Source organism: Nycticebus coucang, chromosome 6, assembly GCF_027406575.1.
Source record: "Nycticebus coucang isolate mNycCou1 chromosome 6, mNycCou1.pri, whole genome shotgun sequence".
In the NCBI taxonomy this organism is placed as follows: domain Eukaryota; kingdom Metazoa; phylum Chordata; class Mammalia; order Primates; family Lorisidae; genus Nycticebus; species Nycticebus coucang.
Genome location: NC_069785.1, coordinates 67,970,646 through 67,990,179, shown reverse-complemented (window position 1 = coordinate 67,990,179; position 19,534 = coordinate 67,970,646). Strand labels below are relative to the sequence as shown.

Here is a 19,534-nt window from a genome sequence, read left to right as displayed (position 1 = left end):
TAATAATGGCCAAAATGATCTGTTAGGTCCCAGGGGAGGGAATGAAGTCCCTGAACCCCCATTCTGAGCCAGGCACTGTGCATACTCTTCTCACACACAATCTCATTTAATGCTCTCACAACAGGGCGGCACCTGTGGCTTAGTGGGTTTGGACGCCGGCCCCATATACTGAGGGTGGCGGGTTCGAACCCAGCCCCTGCCAAACTGCAACAAAAAAATAGATGGGCATTGTGGTGGGCGCCTGTAGCCCTAGCTACTCGGGAGGCTGAGGCAAGAGAATCGCCTAAGCCCAAGAGCTGGGGGTTGCTGTGAGCTGTGATGCCACAGCACTCTACTGAAGGCGATAAAGTGAGACTCTGTCTCTAAAAAATAATAATAATAATAAGGCTCACAACAGCCCTATGAAGAAGGAATTACTGATTTTTTTTTTATGGTTTTATTATTATTATTTTTTGTGTGTGTGTGTGGTTTTTGGCTGGGGCTGGGTTTGAACCCGCCACCTCTGGCATATGGGACCGGCGTCCTACTCATTGAGCTACAGGCGCCGCCTACTGATTTTTTTAATTGAAATACAATTTACACACTGTAAAATTCACCATTCGTGGTGTACAACTCAGCAAATATACTAGAAATGACAGCTCAGTCGTCTCTAGAATATTCACAGTTATGCAACCATGGCCACTGTCTAATTCTGGAAGATTTTCATCACCCCCCAAAGAACCCCTTACTTATTAGCAGTCATTACCTGTTCTTCCTCCTCCTGCCCCCCAGTCCCTGGTAACTATTAATCTACTATCTGTCTCTATGGATTTGCCTCTTCTGGGCATCTCATAGAAAGGAGATTATGCAATCTGTGACATTGTGTAACTGGCTTTTTCGCGTAGCATAAAGTTTTCACGTTGTAGCATGCATTGGTACCTCATTCCTTGTGATGGCTGAGCAGTATATTTATGCATATCAAGTGATGGACATTTGGGTTGTTTCTACTTGGCTATTGAGAATAAAGCACAGGGAAGTTGGGCATAGGGAAGAGCAGCTGTTTGCCCAAGGTCACAGTCAATAAGGGGACAGCTGGGATCCAGATGCAGGTCTTGCTCTATGATTTGCCCCAGCATGGGCAGGTGACTCTGGAGCAAAGGCTGTGAAGCTGAGAGGACATGCCCTGATGGCCCTGGTGCCCCTTGTCTACACAGGGGAGCTGCTGTCACCCCAGGAGACAACTGTAGAGCTGAGCTGTGGAGTGGGGCCACTGCAAGTGATCCTGGCCTCGGAGCAGACTGTGGTGCTGCACTGTAGCCTGGGGGCTGCTGCCCCTGGACCCCCCACCAGGGTGACGTGGAGCAAGGATGGGGACAGCCTGCTGGAACATGACAACCTACACCTGCTACCCAACGGCTCCCTGTGGTTGTCTCAGCCATGGGCACCTGATGATAGCAAGGAGGCAGTCCCTGCGGCCATGGGGGTCATTGAAGGCAGCTATTCCTGCCTGGCCCATGGCCCTCTCGGAGTGGTGGCCAGCCAGACCGCTGTGGTCAAGCTCGCCAGTAAGTACCTGCCTGTGGGGCTGGGGCTGAGGATCAGGCCCGGGAAACTTGGGGTATGGGTGGTGAGATCTGCAATTAGGTACTTGCACAGATGCCAGCCTTGAGCTCACCGCCATTCTCCCTGTCTCCCATTCTGTTCAGTAGGTCCCTTGCCGGTACTGCCTGCCCTCCCTTTGCATTACTCCATGTCTCCCCACTTCTCCACTGCCCCGTTCCTCCCCCTTTTCTTTCCTTTGAGTTCTGGAGTCTGGAGTTGTGCTGTCCTCCAGGAAGCCTCCTAGAGAGGCTGGTAATAGTGTTGGGGTACAGAGGTGCCTCCTCAGAGCTGGATTGTGGAGCCAAACCCCACTGCCCAGCCCAGCCCTCCGGGGGCTCCCAGAAGGCACAGATCACCAGGAAATAATTTTCTGGCAAAAAGAAGCATGCAGCTTACTGTAATTTGACCGTCGTGGTGATGTTGAGTAGGGGGACATTGGAATTCATTCGGCTGGCAGCATCTGACCAGTAACCACCACTTCTTATCCCTTGGCTGTCTCTTTCCAACTGTGTCTTCTTTTGTCCGAACTTGCTCTCTCTTTATGTGTGTTGCTGTCTGTGCTTGCTGTGGCCCCTCTCTTGTGCTTTTCTCTTGTGCCTGGCGATGTCTCACTGTCCTCATCCCTAGCACTCGCAGACTTCTCTCTGCACCCGGAGGCGCAGACGGTAGAGGAGAATGGGACAGCACGCTTTGAGTGCCACATTGAAGGGCTGCCAGCCCCTACCATTACTTGGGAGAAGAACCAGGTGACGTTGTCTGAGGAGCCTCGGTAAGTGCCCTGCGGGGAGTGGGCCCCCATAGGTAGGCCAGTAGGGGCTCTGGGACTCTTAGAGTAAAGGTGGCTACATTTGCCTACACTGACTTGAGAGTCACCCATTACCTGACTCCCAGCTCATTTTGGGTCCCACAAAGAAGTTGGACAAGAAGTTTTTGCTCTGTGGGAGGAAAGCCACAGTGAGGTGGCTTGGGTGTGGAGTAGTTCTAGAACTTTCCAGGCCACATCTCATCTAACCACTAGCTTTACTGAGGAGACCAAGAGCCAGAGAGAAGCTGTGGTTTATCCGAAGCCACAGTGGCAGAAGGCTGACTGTTTGTTCAGGACCCTGAGGCGGCTGCTGCAAGCGTTTTTTTCTTTTTAGGGTCCTTCTAGACTTTCCGCCTAGACGCATAACTTCTCTTCCTCTCAATTCTGTCCTGTGGGGCACAGGCATCTGATAAGTGGGCTGTAGAGGTCTTCCCTTCTCCACACTTCTCTCTCCCTATGAAGGCAGTGGATAGGTGGAGCACTCCCAGGGAGGAGTTTCCAGGGTGGAAGAGAAGCCAGACCCAGGACTTCTTATTGTGGCTTCATGGGGTGTTCCAGATGTGTACACACTGGGACCAGAAACCACTAGTTTCATTTGCATCTGTGGTCTCTGACTTGGTCCTGTGACTCAGTCATCACCCTGCAGATTCTTTTTTTTTTGCAGTTTTTGGCTGGGGCTGGGTTTGAACCCGCCACCTCCAGCAATGGGGCCAGCGCCCTACTCCTTTGAGCCACAGGCCCTGCCCAATTCTTTTTTTTTTGTTTTTTTGACACAGAGTCTCACTATGTTGCCCTCGGTTGAGTGCCATGGTGTCACAGCTCACAGCAACCTCAAACTCTTGGGCTTAAGTGACTCTCTTGCCTCATCCTTCCAAGTAGCTGGGACTACAGAGGCCTGGTGATTTTTGTTGTTGTCGTTGTAGTTATTGTTGTTTAGCAGTTCCGGGCTGGGTTCGAACCTGCTAGCCCTGGGTGGCCGGTGCAGATGCTTATGAATCTTAAGAAATGTGGCTCCTGCTGTGAGCTGTGTGAGGCCACGGCACTCTACCGAGGGCTATAAAGTGAGACTCTGTCTCCATAAAAAAAAAAAAAAAAAAAAAAAGAAATGTGGCTCCACGGCCCCTTTCCCAGCCATCCTGCAGTCCTCTTCCTACATTTCTGTAGCTGTCTCTACCAGATCTTTCTCCTTTTCTTCTGGATGTAAGTGGGGTTCCTTAGGCTCTGAAGCACTGGTTTCCAGATATCCTTCCCCTGGAGAGAACTTCTTTTGACTGCTTTAAGTTGTCCTAACTCCTCTGACTTTTGGGCCACTGGGTAGGGTGGGGTGGAAGATGCAGGAGAAGCTTCTGGTTAGAAAAGCCACAGGGATAGTTGTGAGGGATGAAGAAGGGTCAGAGGTCCTTGATAAGTGATCCTGTTGACTTTGGTGATAGGTTATGATGGGTTAGCCCTACTGGTGTTCAGCAAGTCGCTTTTCACCCAGCCTTATTCTCCCCATCCTACATGAAAGGGGAAAAAGTGAAAGGGTTGAATTAGATCTGGATTTCCCAAAGTATGGTTTTTGTAGAACATTAGTCCCTTTAAGTGCTTTCTTGAAAAAAAAAATATTCTGTGATTAAATGAGATCAGGAAACTGTCTATAAAATTACGTCCTGGAGCTGGCAGGACCCTGAGAAGTACTGGAAGTACTGTATTGAAAAACCTGTTGAACTTGTTTAGCCGAGCACAGCCTAGGCTCATTTGCTCACAAACCCCTTTTGCACCTGCCCTGTTAACATCCTCACGAACCAGCTTTGTAAGGACTGAACCGCCACCCAGCATTTCTAGTGCAGTTTTATGTTCTGTGCCTCTCCCTCCTTCCTTCCCGCCTTTCTACCTTCCTTCTTTCTTTCCTTCCTTCCTTTTTTAGACAGAGTCTCACTACGTTGCCCTGGGTAGAATGCCATGGCATCACCCTAGCTCACTTTAACTTCAAACTCCTGGGTTCAGCAATCCTCCTGCCTCAGTCTCCCGAGTAGCTAGAACTACAGGTGCCTGCCAAAACGCCCAGCTAGTTTTTCTATTTTTAGTAGAGATGTGGTCTCGTGGGAACTCTTGAGCTCAAGCAATCTACCTGCCTCAGCCTCCCAGAGGGGTAGGATTACAGGGGTGAGCAACCATGCCTAGCCAAGCTCTGTGCCTTTCTAAATGTGGGGCCTCTCACCTGAGAATTTTGTGAACCCAGAGCAGATGAGTGAGCAAGAAAGAACCAAGGGTTACTCCTGACAGCCCTCAGAGAAGGTAGGAGAGAGCAGAAAAATCTCCCCAGCTTGAAAATGAAAGTACCATTTTGGTACTTGGGCCAGGCACTAGGCTAAGTCTATTCCATGTTTTCTCGCTTAATCCTTTCTGTCATCTTTCAGGGTAGGTATTTCTTATTTTTCATATTTTCCTCTATTGACTTTTAATTTATATTCCTGGCAGATACTTTTAAAAGATTCAAATATTTTAAGGGCGGCGTCTGTGGCTCAGTCGGTAAGGCGCCGGCCCCATATGCCGAGGGTGGTGGGTTCAAACCCGGCCCCGGCCAAACTGCAACCAAAAAATAGCTGGGCGTTGTGGCGGGCGCCTGTAGTCCCAGCTACTCGGGAGGCTGAGGCAAGAGAATCGCTTAAGACTAAGAGCTGGATGTTGCTGTGAGCCTCATGGTGCTGTGAAACTCTGTCTCTAAAAAAAAAAAAATAAGTGCAAAAATGATGCATTATCCTATAGCCTAAACCACTGTTAGTTTTGTTGTCTATCTAGACTTTTTCCCTATGTGTTTATAAATATTCTGTTTAAAAATTTGGATTATGGCGGCGCCTGTGGCTCAGTCGGTAGGGCGCCGGCCCCATATGCCAAGGGTGGCGGGTTCAAACCCAGCCCCTGCCAAACTGCAACCAAAAAATAGCCGGGCGTTGTGGTGGGCACCTGTAGTCCCAGCTACTCGGGAGGCTGAGGCAGGAGAATCGCTTAAGCCCAGGAGTTGGAGGTTGCTGTGAGCTGTGTGAGGCCACGGCACTCTACCGAGGGCCATAAAGTGAGACTCTGTCTCTACAAAAAAAAAAAAAAAAAAAAATTTGGATTATATTGGTCATATTGGTTTTTCTGTTCAATCTTTTCTTTAAAACAAAAGTGAGATTAGATTAAGACTTTAAATTTGTTTTTCATTTTACACAAAATGAACATCCTTCTAGGTCAGTGCATATAAATGTGGTAGATACTACTACTGGGATTGTTAGATGAGGATCTGAGGATCAGAGACAGAAGTAACTTGTTCCAGGTCACACAGCTAATACCCAGATTATCTTATTTATTTATTTATTTGTTTGTTTGTTTGTTTTAGAGACAGAGTCTCACTTTATTGCCCTTGGTAGAGTGCCACAGCATCACAGCTCACAACCTTCAACTCCTGGGCTTAGGCGATTCTCTTGCCTCAGCCTCCCGAGTAGCTAGGACTATAGGTGCCCGCCACAATGCCTGGCTATTTTTTTTTTTTAATTTAAATATTTTTTTCTTTTTTTAAATTTCAGTGTGCTTGTTTATTCTTCTTTGTTTGAAATACTCCTTTTTTGTTGATTTTCTTCTTCCTCCTGCAGTGCTGGCTGTTTTTGATGTTGTTAGTAGAGACTGCTGCTCATACGGGTCTTGAACCTCTGAGCTCAGACAATCCACCCGCCTCAGCCTCCCACAGCGCTGGGACTATAGGCGTGAGCCACCACGCCCGGCCCCGGCTATTTTTTTTCTTGCAGTTTAGCCAGGGCTGGGTTCAAACCCTCCGCCCTCTGTGTATGGGGCTGGTGCCCCACCCACTGAGCCACGGGCGCTGTCCTTATTTATTTATTTATTTTGAGACAGAGTGTCAAGCTGTCGCCCTGGGTAGAGTGTCGTGGCATCATAACTCACAGCAACCTCCAGCTCTTGGGCTCAAGCAATCCTCTTGCTTTAGTTTTTTCTATTTTTTTTAGTAGAGATGGGGTCTCGCTTTTTGCTCAGGCTGGGCTCGAACTGTGAGCTTAAGCTATTCACTCGCCTTGGCCTCCCAGAGTGCTGAGATTACAGGCGTGAGCCACCACGCCCGGCCCAATACCCAGATTATCAGACTCTGGAGCCCTGGTGGGGATAACACACAGGCCTCCCATCGGTGTCATTTGGTGGTTGGGTGGAGAAGCTATGGAGTCTGAAGGAGTTTGTGCTGCAAGTGGATTTTAGAAATCTGTAGTCCAACTGTGGCTCAGAGCAAAGACGAAACTTCCTCAAAGTTTCTCAGCAAACCAGTGAGTTTCAGTCCTCCCCTCCCAATATCTAGTTCAGACATCATCCCACGAAGCCACAGGCCTCACCCAGGAGGCCCAAGCTGCCAGTTCCTGGACTCTGGGAGTGTTTGCCCCCAAGTCCTCTGAAAAGTGATCCTCATCTATAAATAAGCTAGGCTCATATGTCCCAGCACATTGTGTGGGGGGAATAAAGAAATGTCTAAAACAGCAACTTGATTATGCCCAAGGTATGTGTTTTTACACATGCCCTGATATAGTACATGTACAAATATGCTATTCATAAGCTCAGCCCAGTGGTCTGAAGGAGACCACGACCTGGTGTAGTATGTGTACATTGTAGTGAATAAACATACTATGTCAGGGCTTATGTGCATATTTTGGAACTAACAGTAAAGACTGGACCCCAAGGCAATTCCTTGGTACTTACGCTAATTTCTAAAACTAGGAGATAATCTAGGGAATAACTTTTCTTCCACAGGAACCAGAAGAAATATTCTTCTTGTAAATATCTGGAATTTTCCAAATTCCAGATATTTACAAACCACCTTCATAATTTTGACCATTCTTATGCCATTTATACAATCACTTAATACTTTTCTTTATATCAATTTACTCTTTTGTAATTTTAACACACATTAAAAGGAAACATTGAAATAGAAAGCCAGAAATACTTGCCATAAATAGAAGACAACCATAAAAATAAATACATAACTATTATAATAAAAAATGTGTATCTGATCTACTTGAATTCATTTTGTTATCATTCATTCACATTTCGAGAAACATGGAACTAATGGACTTAAATAACACGAGCTACCTCACCCAGTGTCCCCTGTGTCTATCAACCTCATGTGACCCTTGGCTAGTGTCCCCTTCCCCTGTGTGGATTTCTCAAGGGCTTAGGGTGGGGGCTTCATGGTCCTTGGGAAATTCAGAACAGCTGTCATTCCTTCTGTGTTCTTGAATCCCTGTCCCTAAGTGACTTTGGGGGGATGAGGATAGCGGACTCAGGCTTGGACTTGGAAAAGAGCCCTTTTCCTTTTGTTTTTCGTTCTATAAGTAGCTTTTGTTTTATTTGAAATTATTTAATTGAATTTATTTTAAAACGGTAAAATACACCAACTTTACAGAAAGGGAAGACAAGTCACTTACCAGCTGAACATAGCTATTAGCAGGGGTCCTCAAACTTTTTAAACTGGGGGTCATTTCACTGTCCCTCAGACTGTTGGAGGGCCAGACTATAGTTTAAAAAAAAACAACTATGAACAAATTCCTTTGCACACTGCACATATCTTATTTTGAAGTAAAAAAACAAAATGGGAACAAATACAATCACACCACCTCATGTGGCCCACGGGCCGTAGTTTGAGGACCCCTGATTTAGAATGTTCCCTTTCGTCTTTTGAAATATGTATATGGGGGCGGCGCCTGTGGCTCAAGGAGTAGGGCGCCAGTCCCATATGCTAGAGGTGGTGGGTTCAAACCTAGCCCCAGCCAAAAACCACAAAAAAAAAAAAGAAATATGTATATGGTTTGTACCACTGTGAATGTGTGTTTAGAGCCTGGGGTTCGGTTGGGCATGGTGGCTCACATCTGTAATCCTAGCACTCTGTGAGGCCAAGGTGGGTGGATCGCCTGAGCTCAGGAGTATGAGATTAGCCTGAGCAAGAGTGAGACCTCATCTCTAAAAAACTAGCTAGTGTTGTGGCAGGTACCTTTAGCCCCAGCTACTTGGGAGGCTGTGACAAGAGGATCACTTGAGTCCAAGAGCTTGAGGTTGCTGTAAGATATGACGCCATGGCACTCCATCAAGGGCCTCAAAGTGAGACTCTGTCTCAAAAAAAAAATAGAGCCTGAGATTCATAGATATGGTTATGTCCATTATCTAATGTGAACTCATCAGATATTCAGAGGTCATGAAGTAGGCAGGATGAGAAAACTATAGCCCAGATATGTAACATCAGTTGCTAAAATCACACACATTGGAACCAGTACTCTCTACTGTGCCACAGTGCTTCTATGTTACAGCCTAGAGTTAACAAAACAAAGTATAGGAGCACATGCTATTAAAAAATTATTTATTTATTTGGAGACAGAGTCTCACTCTGTTGCACCAGGTTAGAGTGCTGTGGCGTTAGCTTAGCTCACCACAACCTCAAACTTCTGTACTCAACTGATCTTTCTGCCTCAGCCTTCTGAGTAGCTGGGACTACAGGTGCACACCACAATACTTGCCTACATTTTTTTTAACTGTTATTTGTGTTTATTTATTTATTTTTGAGACAGAGTCTCATTTTATCGCCCTCGGTAAAGTACTGTGGTGTCACAGCTCACAGCAACCTCCAGCTCTTGGGCTTAGGTGATTCTCTTGCCTCAGCCTCCCGTGTAGCTGGGACTACAGGCGCCCGCCACAACGCCCAGCTATTTATTTGTTGCAGTTTGGCGGGGGCCAGGTTCGAACGCTCCATTCTTGGTATATGGGGCCAGTGCCCTACTCACTGAGCCACAGACGCCACCCTATTTGCATTTATTTTATGTTGCATCTATTCCTGTGCAATAAGTTTTTGTTTCTTCAGTTTTTTCTAGGATATCTTTTTCTTCTGTGCTACCTCCTATTCTGGTTTGGGAACAATTTGTTCCTTTTTGGTAAGGATCATCTCGATGTGGCACGGGAAGCTCATATACAGGCTAATGTGACCATGGGCTCTGTAAGGTCAACGATGCATCTCAGGTGCTTTGTTCACTTAGATATGCTCGATGACCAGAGAATCCACATCTAAACCCTTAAGTTCATAGTTGGGCGTTGTGGCGGGCGCCTGTAGTTCCAGCTACTTGGGAGGCTGAGGCAAGAGAATCGCTTGAGCCCAAGAGTTTGAAGTTGCTGTGAGCTATGATACCACAGTACTCTACAAGGGCGACATAGGGAGACTCTGTCTCAAAACAAAAACAAAAACCTTAACTTCAGCATTATTCTCTGCATTTTTAAGCATGTGCAGTAAAAAATTCAGCACTGTTTTTGGGCCACCAACCCTGTATCCAGCCCCACTGTTTGGCCTGGGTACACCTACTAACTCCACCATTGTAACATTGGAAAGGTTCACGCTGTTTCTTTTAAGTGACATCCTTGCCGGCCGCCAGTGATCTCAGCACTTGGGAGGCTGAGGCAAGTGGATTGCCTGAGGTCACGAGTTGGAGACCAACCTGAGCAAGAGCTAGACCCCCCATCTCTAAAAAATAGCCAGGCATGGCTCAGCGCCTGTAGCTCAAGCAGCTAAGGCGCTAGCCACATACACCAAAGCTGGCAGGTTCAAATCCAGCCTGGGCCCGCCAAACAACAACAGCTGCAACCAAAAAATAGCCGGGCGTTCTGGTGGGTTCCTGTAGTCCCAGCTACTTGGGAGGCAGAGGCAGGAGAATCGCTTGAGCCTAGAAGTTGGAGGTTGCTGTGAGCTGTGATGCCACAGCACTCTACCCAGGGCGAGAGCTTGAGGCTCTGTCTCAAAAAAAAAAAAAAAAAAAAAAATAGCCAGGTGCTGTGGCGGATACCTGTAGTCCCAGAGGCTGAGGCAAGAGAATTACTTGAACCCAAGAGTTTGAGGTTGCTGTGAGCTATGATACTATGGCACTCTACTCAGGGTGACCAAGTGAGACTCTTGTCTCAAGAAAAAAAAAAGTGACATCTTTCAGGCTTTTCGTATGTGCTTACCCTTGACGGCCTTCATATGTGTTCTTAAAGTGAACACGAAGATTTGAACCTCTTGACTTGCATGACTTTGTGGGGTTTTCTGGGTCAAGTGAATAGCAAACCATTTTCTCAGATCACCTCAGGCCACTTAGGGGAAGAGGAAGCTACATTTTCTATTTTTACTAGAGATGGGGTCTTGCTTTGCTCAGGATGGTCTTGAAATTGTAAAAAATTTAAGTTAAAATATTCTGTCTAAAAATAGAAAAAACTAGCCAGACATCACAGCATGTGCCTGTAGTCCAGCTATTTGGGAGGCTGAGGCAAGAGGATCACTTGAGCCCAAGAGTTTGAGGTTGCTGTGAGCTATGATGTCAGCACAGCTCTCTACTCAGGGCAACAGAGTGAGATGACTCTGTCTCCAAAAATAAAATTCTGTTCATTTCCAAATTAATACATATTCATTGTAAAAATTTGTTAAAGCATAATAAATGAGAGTGCTCAGTAATCCCACTCCCAGAGAAAACCTCCATGAATTACGCAAGCATGCCCACTCTTGACATCTGTGCATATCCTAACCTATCATTTATCTATTTTCTGAAACTAGAATTGCTTCATAAGCACTGTTTTGTGACTCCCCACTCCCACACTAGCCAATATATCTTGGACATCTTTCCAAGGACAGAGCTTGTAAAAACACATTTAAAAAAACTCACAGAAACAATTTTATTGTTTTGGTTGTTTTTTTGTTGTTGTTTCATTTTTGTTTTTGTTTTTTCTTTGAAACAGAGTCTCACTCTGTTGCCCAGGCTAGAGTGTAGTGGTGTCAACCTAGCTCACAGCAACCTCAAACTCCTGGATTCAAGTGATCCTCTGGCCTTAGCCTCTCAAGTAGGTGGGACTACAGATGGGCACTGCCCAGCTGATTTTTATATTTTTAGTAGAAATGAGGATCTCACTCGTGCTCAGGCTGGTCTAGAACTCCTGAGCTCAAGGGATCCTTCCTCCATGGCTTCCCAGAGTGCCAAGATTGTAGGATTGAGCCACTGTACCTGGCCCAGAAATGATTTTAGGTGAACCCTAGAAGTGGTTCCACCTTGCTATATTGGCTGTGGCAATAGCACCATGTCTGGGGTGCTAGGTATTCATTGATTCATTCAACACACATAGTTAAGGAATGTTATTTACCACAGGAAGTATTAGCTCTTGGGTACTTAGAGCACTATTTCCCTGGAAAGACCAGAGAACTTTGGGGTTAGGAAGTGTGGGGTGCTCCTGGGAGCACAGCCAGCTGGACCAAGGGAGGAAGGGCCAAAGAAGAGGGGGGGGTCTTAGAGCCAGAACTTATTAGGTAGAGCAGACCTGGAATGGGGGAATGTCTCCTAGATGGGACCGCCTCGTCCTTTCCCATCCATTGTTCCCGGCAGCAGGCTGGGTCCTGGCCTGGGGTTTTCCCTCTGACTAACCCTAGCCTCCCTGTCCCCTTCTCCCCTCTGCCCCAGAACTTCCTTTGGCAGCTGTGGGTGCTGACAATAAGAGGCTGGAGGCAGAGGCAGTTTTGCCTCAAGGATGAGGATGAGGGAGAAGAGATGCAGGTTTATATACTTTTTCTAAGTTTTGGGGTCACAGTAGGTTTCCAGGCCCATGTCCAGAATTCTCTCTCAGTACCCTTGCTCTCTTAACCCTTGAGCTACTTTCCTTCTCCCATGTTTAGATTTTCTCAGACCCCACATCCCCAGGATCTAAGGGTTCTCCACCAAGTACACAGCTGCCCGATTCTCTCTCTCTCTCGTTGTTGGTGCAGTTTTTGGCTGGGGCCAAGTTTGAAGCCACCACCTCCGGTATATGGGGCCAGAGCCCTACTCCTTGAGCCATAGATACTGCCCTCTCTTTTTTTTTTTTTTGACCGAGTCTGAAGCTGTCACCCTGGGTAGAGTGCCATGGCGTCACAGCTCACAGCAACCTCAAACTCTTGGGCATAAGCAATTCTCTTGCCTCAGCCTCCCAAGTAGCTGGGACTACCAGCACCTGCCACAACACCTGGCTATTTTGTTGTTGTTGTTGTTGCAGTTGTCATTGTTTTAGCTGGCCGGGGCCAGGTTTGAACCCACCAGCCTTGATGTATGTGGTGGGCACCATCCCCATTCCCTCTCTGGCCCTAGCCCAGCCTACTTCCCAGAGGCCAGCTCCATTTGCTTTGTTGAGAAACTAGGACCCTTCCTTGCAGGGATCTCAGTCAGGAGATTCAGGAGGGCTCACTCATTCTATGCTTGGGCCAGAGCCTGCTCTGCTCCCCACCATCCCAGGCCTTGTGGAGACCTTCTTGGCCTGATTAGATCTTTTTTATTTTTTTGAGACAGAGTCTCATTTTGTCACCCTCAATAGAGTGCTGTGGTATCACAGCTCACAGCAATCTCCAGTTCTTGGGCTTAGGCAATTCTCTTGCCTCTGCCTCCTGAGTAGCTGGGACTATAGGCACCCGGCACAATGCTCAGTTATTTTTTTGTTGCAGTTTGGCTGGGGCCAGGTTCAAACCTGCCGCCCTCGGTATATGGGGCTGGCGCCCTACTCACTGAGCCACAGGCGCCGCCCGGATTACATCATTTTTAAAGCAGGGTCTCTGGACCTTTCTAAACAAAAGGGCAGAGAATACCACCCTCGTCCCATCAAGCCCCTCCTACATAACACACATGTAGACTGGGGCCTGCTGGTGGCTGTGTCCCTTCCACCGGCATACTGGGCCATCTAATGGCCACTGAGACAGGCAGGTGGGATGAACGTGGCATTTGGTACCAGTAGACTTGGGTTCAGGTTTTTTTTTTTTTTTTTTTTTTTTTGGCCGGGGCTGGGCTTGAACCCGCCACCTCCGGCATATGGGACCGGCACCCTACCCGTTGAGCCACAGGCGCCGCCCGGGTTCAGGTTTTAAGTATGCTCCAGCTATGAGACCCTAGAAAATACCCTGCTCCCTCTGAGCCTCTGTTTTGTCTCCAGTAAAATGAAGGTTATGGTCCTCTCTATCTCTTGGGTGTGTTTCAAGGGTCAGATGAGATAATGTGAATAAAGGGTATGTTTTTTTCTTGTTTCTTTTTTTTTTTTTTTTTTTTGTGGTTTTTGGCCAAGGCTGGGTTTGAACCCGCCACCTCTGGCATATGGGACCGGCACCCTACTCCTTGAGCTACAGGCGCTGCCCCTTTTTCTTGTTTCTTTTTATTTTATTTGCTGTTCTTTACAGACCTCTTGCATAAAGAGTATTTTATCAAGGGAGGAAGACTGTAATACAGGCAGGAGGTAAAAACTGTATTATAATTAAAAGTAAGACTCCCCCTTCTCTCAGCCCCCAGGATCCCAGGTCCCCTCCTCAGAGACAACCAGGGACATTCAGTGCATATGCAAACGTATAAGTGTCCACGTCAATACACATGTTGTTTTGCATCAAAACTAATTTGAAGATCATCCTCTGTCAGCACACATGGAACTTCGTCCTTTTTAACAGCTGCCTAGAACTCCATTGTATGGATGTTCCCAAACCAATTTAGCTAGTTCCCACCCTGCAGGTGGACATGAGTCGTTTCTTAGTCTTTAGCTATTACAGACAGTGCTGGATTGAATATCTCTTGACATATGATTTTGTGAGAATATCTGTGATAAGAGTCAAAGGGTCAAAAAGTCCATGTAGTTTTGATGTTGAGATCTCACCAACTTGCCCTGGAAAGATGGTACTGACATGGCCACCAACAAGGCAGGCATGACTACCCCCCATTCCCTCATCCATACAGGGTATTATTAACACATTAACTGCCATGTGAGTTGTATCGAACTTAAGCTAGTTTTCAGCCCGGGCCCCATGAAACATACTATATAACTCATGTCTCTTGACCTAATAAAACACTGTGGCCTCAAGGAAAAAATTTATTTTCTAGTGTGGCAGTCAATATGTTAAATCTTTTGATTTTCACCACTCTAATTTGCGAAAATGCTTCCTTATAGTTCTAATCTGCAATTCTTTTATTATAATATACCCTCCCTATGGGTCCCCTGCCCACCTCACAGTTGCCCTGTCGCCTCTTCCCAAGGCTCATCACTCTTTCCAATGGCGTCCTTCAGATCCTGGATGTTCAGGAGAGTGACAGGGGCTTCTACCGCTGCGTGGCCACCAACTCAGCCCGCCAGCGCTTCAGCCAAGAGGCCCTCCTCAGCGTGGCCCGCAGAGGTAAGGGGGCTGGCATTGAAGTGGGGAGGAGGTTTCTGAATTCATCCACCACAGGGCTGGAAGGGGCTCTACTTCAAATAGATGATGGGGTTTATTCCTATGGACAGATGAAGCCATGAAGCCCAGAGAGGGCAGAGCCACCCAGAATCGGGGATAGAATTGAGGTGGAATTCAAAACTCTGAACTCCCAATGCAGCGTTCCTCCCTTCCTGTGGAGTCTGTCTTCCCTTGGGTTGGATGGCACATCTAAGGCCCGGGGCAGGTGGGAGGTGAGGTGTCTGAGGAAGGGTGTCAGTGCACTGAAGCCCTGGCCCCACCTTTCCAGCCCCTTTGGGTGCTCAGAGTGCTGCAGCTACTGGGACATTCATCCCTTTCTGCTCACCGTGCATCTGGCTCCCTGTGACCTAGCACTCCTGTCCTTTCTGTTTCTTTGAAAAGCTCTGTCCTAGTGTGATAGAGGCTTTGGGTGGGAAAACCTGGCTTAAAATCTGGCTTCTTCCCCCATTACCTGCACGACCCTGGGCTCTTTATCAAATGTCCAGCTCAGAGAGGTTGTAAAAATCCCGAGGTAAAAAGGGAAAGTGCCTAGCACCCAGCACGTGCTCAACAGATCTCACTTTTTTTTTTTTTGAAACAGAGGCTCATTTTGTCACTCTTGGTAGAGTGCCATGGTGTCAGTGCTCACTTTTTAAGCAAACTCAAACTCGGGCTTAAGCGATTATTCTCTTGCCTCAGTCTCCCGAGTAGCTGAGACCACAGGTACTTGCCCCAACACCCGGCTATTTTTAGAGATGGGGTCCCGCTTTGGCTCAGGCTGGTCTCAAACCTGTGAGCTCAGGCAATCCACCCCTCTGGGCCTCCCAGAGGGCTAGGATTACAGGCATGAGCCACCGCACCCTGCCCAGATCTCACGTCAAGGACCCCTCCTTCCCACTGCCCCCATCCCTGCCTGCCTCCATCCTGGGCTAAGATGGTGGGCTGCTTGCTCCCAGTCTGGGTCCCTCTCACTCCTAAGCTTGGGGTCTCTGCCTCCACCTGCTGGACAAACTAAGTATTCACCATTCTGCCCTGGAGGCCAGGGTCATGCTAAGAACTTAGCAAGGGCATCAGGGAGCTGCCAACACGGGCAGAAACTCAAGCCTACCCTGCCCTTTCCACACGGGGACTCGGAGGCCCACCAGGGAAAGGCTTTGCCTAAGGTCACACGGTGCGTTAATGGCAGTGCTGGAACTAGAAACTATACTGTTGACTCCCAAGTCCAGTCCTCTACCCAGAGAATGGGTTATACTTGGGAGGGAAGAAGCGGGTAGGTATGGGTCTGTCCAGTCATTTCTCTGGTGCTAAGAGGCTACACCGTTCTCCTGACTCCAAGAGAAAGAGCTCCAAGGTCTGCTTCCAGCTCTGCTGAAGTCTGTGGCTACTTTCCCCATCTGTCAGGTGGGGTCACTGCTGCTGCCTGCTGCACCCACCTCGCCAGGTTACCGGGACACCAGGTGAGGCATTGTCTGCTGGCCTGTCTTCTTTCCAGGGTCCCTGGCATCCACCAGAGGACAAGACGTGGTCATCGTGGCAGCCCCAGAGAACACCACCGTGGTGTCAGGCCAGAGCGTGGTGATGGAATGTGTGGCCTCAGCTGACCCCACTCCTTTAGTGTCCTGGGTCCGACAGGGTGAGTGAAGAGGAAGGGGCAGGAGGAGGGTGTGGGAAGGGAGGGGTGTGGCATCTCACATGGTGTGGCAGAGCCTTTTTCAGGACTAGGTGTGGGCAACAAGGTCGGAGGCTACACGGGGAGCTGGGACAAACTTCATCAATCAGTGTAGTGTGTTTCCTTTATAAAGCACTTTGGGTCTGCCACTCACAAAATTGTGATTACAACCCTACTGAGGGCAGCCACAGGGCTGGGTTGTCTACTTATTTCTGTTCCTTATAACAATATTGTAGGTGAGTGTTTGAGACATGGGAGGTGCCACACAGCCAGCAGGTCAGGTGGAACCAGGATCCCACTGCTGGTCTGTGTAACCACAAAGTCATCCCTCGGCCCACCCCCGTGTGCTGCTGCCTGCTGGAGACAGCAAACATAAATACACTGATGAGCTGGGTGGGGTGTCTCACGCCTGTAATCCTAATTATTATGGAGGCTGAGGTAGGAGGATCATTTGAGCCCAGGAATTCAAGAGCACCATGGGCAACATAGTGAGACCGCATTTCTATAAAAAAATGAAAATTAGCTGGGCATAGCTGCTTGTGCCTATAGTCCCAGCTACTTGGGAAGCTAAGGCAGGAGATTCCCTTGTGCCTAGGAGTTCAGGGTGGCGGTAAGCTATGATCCAGCCACTACACTCCAGCCTGGGCAACAGAGCTAGATCCTGTCTCTAAAAAACAAACAAATGCAAGAGGGGAAAAAGAAAAAATAAAATAACGGAGATAAGAGAGGCAAGGATCCATCCCTCTGAACTCATAATGGGGTGAGGGAGAGAAAACACCCACCCATGAAGAGAGGTTTGGCAGTATCAGCCTGCAAGGTGAGAAGTGCCAAGTGGCACTAAGTTACTGGAGATGCTATCAGGATAATGAGAGTGCTGGGCCAAATGTCATGCTGCAGTCTCCTGAGCACTTCACACCCCGTCTCCTGTCAGAGCCTCCAAGAGCCCTTTGAGGAGAGGAGGGACCACAGCTATTCTTTCCACTGGGCAGATGAGGAATCTGAGGCTCAGAGAGGCAGGTGGAGAGCTGGGACCCAAGCTATAGAACCTGTTCTCTTTCTGGTACAGTTTCCCGAGAAAGAAAGAAAGCAAGTGTTATTTTTGTCTCTATTTATTGATAGGAAGTGACTTGTCTCAAATTGATGGCACAAGTAAGTCTTACATCCAATTCTCTTTACCCCTCCTTCCCTGATTCATTCTATTGCTCTATAACTCCTCCTTTTTATTTATATCTCACACTCAAAAGGGCATATAATGAATATGCACACGTAGAGTTTCAAAAAAAATAACAAATTGAACAATTATGTACCCACTATTGATCTAATGAAATAGAACAGTGAGGGTATCTTCACATCTCTCTGATCTATTAGACTTATGACACTTATTAGACCTCCTTATTAGACTTATGACACTTGACTAGTTAGGGGGATCCTAGAGCCCACAAGACCCTCATACTATCAGGATAAGCTTGTGATATCGTCCAGAAGTTCTCATACCAATATTTCTCAATTCCTAGTCGTGTATTAGCATCACTCAGAAAGATTGTTAAAACTGCAGACTCCCTCCCTTCACCCCTGGAGAGTCAGGATCTAGGAATCTTAATGCTTAACAAGTGCCCTAGGTCCTTGTTAATGACCTTGCAAGGTGGTCTTTGGATCTACCACCTAGCTAATTAGAAATGCAGAATATGGGGCCCTGCCCTAAGCCTCTACATACTGACAAGGTCTCCTGTATAAGGACTTGAGTATTGAGGTCTCAGAGGATCCTGAAACCTAGAAAGAGAAGGGCTGGGTAGGAACTTCATTCAGCCAGACATTGCTGTCTTTCTGGGAATTTACTCCACTAAGACAGGGAAAGGGCATGGATTTTCTGGGGTTTGTTTTGTTTTCTGACTGCAAATGTAGTATATTTTCATTCTAGAAAGCTAGGGGAAAAAAAAAAGTAGAAAACATGCTATCACTCAGATATAAAAACTGTTAACATATGAGTATATTGGCTCGGCAGCTGTAGCACAGTGGTTATGGTGCCAGCCACATACGCTGAGGATGGAACTCTGCCCGGGCCAGCTAAACAACTGCAACAAACAAAATAGCTGGGTGTTGTGGCAGGTGCCTGTAGTCCCAGGTACTTGGGAGGCTGAGGCAAGAGAATCGCTTAAGGCTCAGGGCTTGTAGCTCAGCGGCTAGGGCACCAGCCACATACACAGGAGCTGACGGGTTCGAATCCAGCCCGGGCCTGCCAAACAACAATGACAACTACAACCAAAAAAAAAAAAATAACTGGGCGTTGTAGTGGGCACCTTAGGCAAGAGAATTGCCTAAGCCCAAGTGTTTGAGGTTACTGTGAGCTGTGACGACATGGCACTCTACCCAAGACAACAGCTTAACACTCTTGTCTAAAAAAAAAAAAAAGAGAGAGAGAGAGAGAGAATCGTTTAAGCCCAAGAGTTTGAGGTTAATGTGAGCTGTGACCCCATGGCACTCTACCAAGGGCAACATAGTGAGACTCTGTCTCAATAAAAAGAAAAGAAAAGAAAACATGTGAGTATATTATCTTTCAGGAATTTTTCTATGCATATGTACATTTTCCCCCAAAATACAAAAAGCATGCTGTATTTGTAGTTCCATGTCCTATTTTCATTCAACAGTATGTCATAAACATTCTTACATCTTAAAAACTTTTTCTAAAGGATTTTAATGACTAATAATGTACTAAATGTAATTTACCAGTAAAGTCCTTTCCAGTCGTCCACTATTACAGTTTATACTGCAGCGATCTGCCCTGTTCACAAACACTAGTCTATAATTCTGATCACATCTCCAGGACATTGTCCCTTAACTGGAATCCTTGGCTTCAAGGTCTAGAGAGAGCTCTTTCGTGGCCCTTTCTCCAGCATTACAATTTACTGTTTTTTAAAATGTTCCACATTTTCTGAGTGAAAATTAACATCTGTGTTTTGCAGTGCATTTCTTTGATTACATAAAGTTGGAACATTCGTGTGTGTGTGTGTGTGTGTTTCTAAGCCATCTGCATTTCTTCTTTGAATTTTCTGTTCATCTCCATAGGCAAAGGCTTTTACAATGGTTTTTATTTCACATCAATAAAGTCTCTATGCATATTCTAACCTTTGTTTTGGTCAGACCTTACCAGCCCTATCCTCATTACAGTACTGGGCTGAGACCATAGGTGATTGAGTGTGTCTTAATTGAGAGAAATGAATTTAATAATAATGCTAAGAGTAATAACTGACTAGTG

At 47.0% G+C, this 19,534-nt stretch overlaps 1 protein-coding gene and 1 pseudogene across 5 annotated transcripts in view; one reads left to right on the top strand and one right to left on the bottom strand.

Annotated features, from left to right (window-relative positions):
* Nucleotides 1–19,534, top strand: part of IGDCC4 (immunoglobulin superfamily DCC subclass member 4) — a 46,531-nt gene that overhangs the window by 10,506 nt on the left and 16,491 nt on the right. For 3 of the 5 annotated variants that reach the window (XM_053595398.1, XM_053595397.1, XM_053595401.1), the window contains exons 2-6: nucleotides 1,194–1,544; nucleotides 2,209–2,350; nucleotides 14,440–14,576; nucleotides 16,105–16,245; nucleotides 17,401–17,430. In XM_053595398.1, the coding sequence (XP_053451373.1) occupies nucleotides 1,194–1,544; nucleotides 2,209–2,350; nucleotides 14,440–14,576; nucleotides 16,105–16,245; nucleotides 17,401–17,430 (801 nt within the window). The remainder of the gene's footprint in view (nucleotides 1–1,193; nucleotides 1,545–2,208; nucleotides 2,351–14,439; nucleotides 14,577–16,104; nucleotides 16,246–17,400; nucleotides 17,431–19,534) is intronic. The other 2 variants (XM_053595400.1, XM_053595399.1) reach the window with 1 other exon arrangement.
* On the bottom strand, nucleotides 9,225–10,491 carry LOC128588531 (60S ribosomal protein L17-like; annotated as a pseudogene).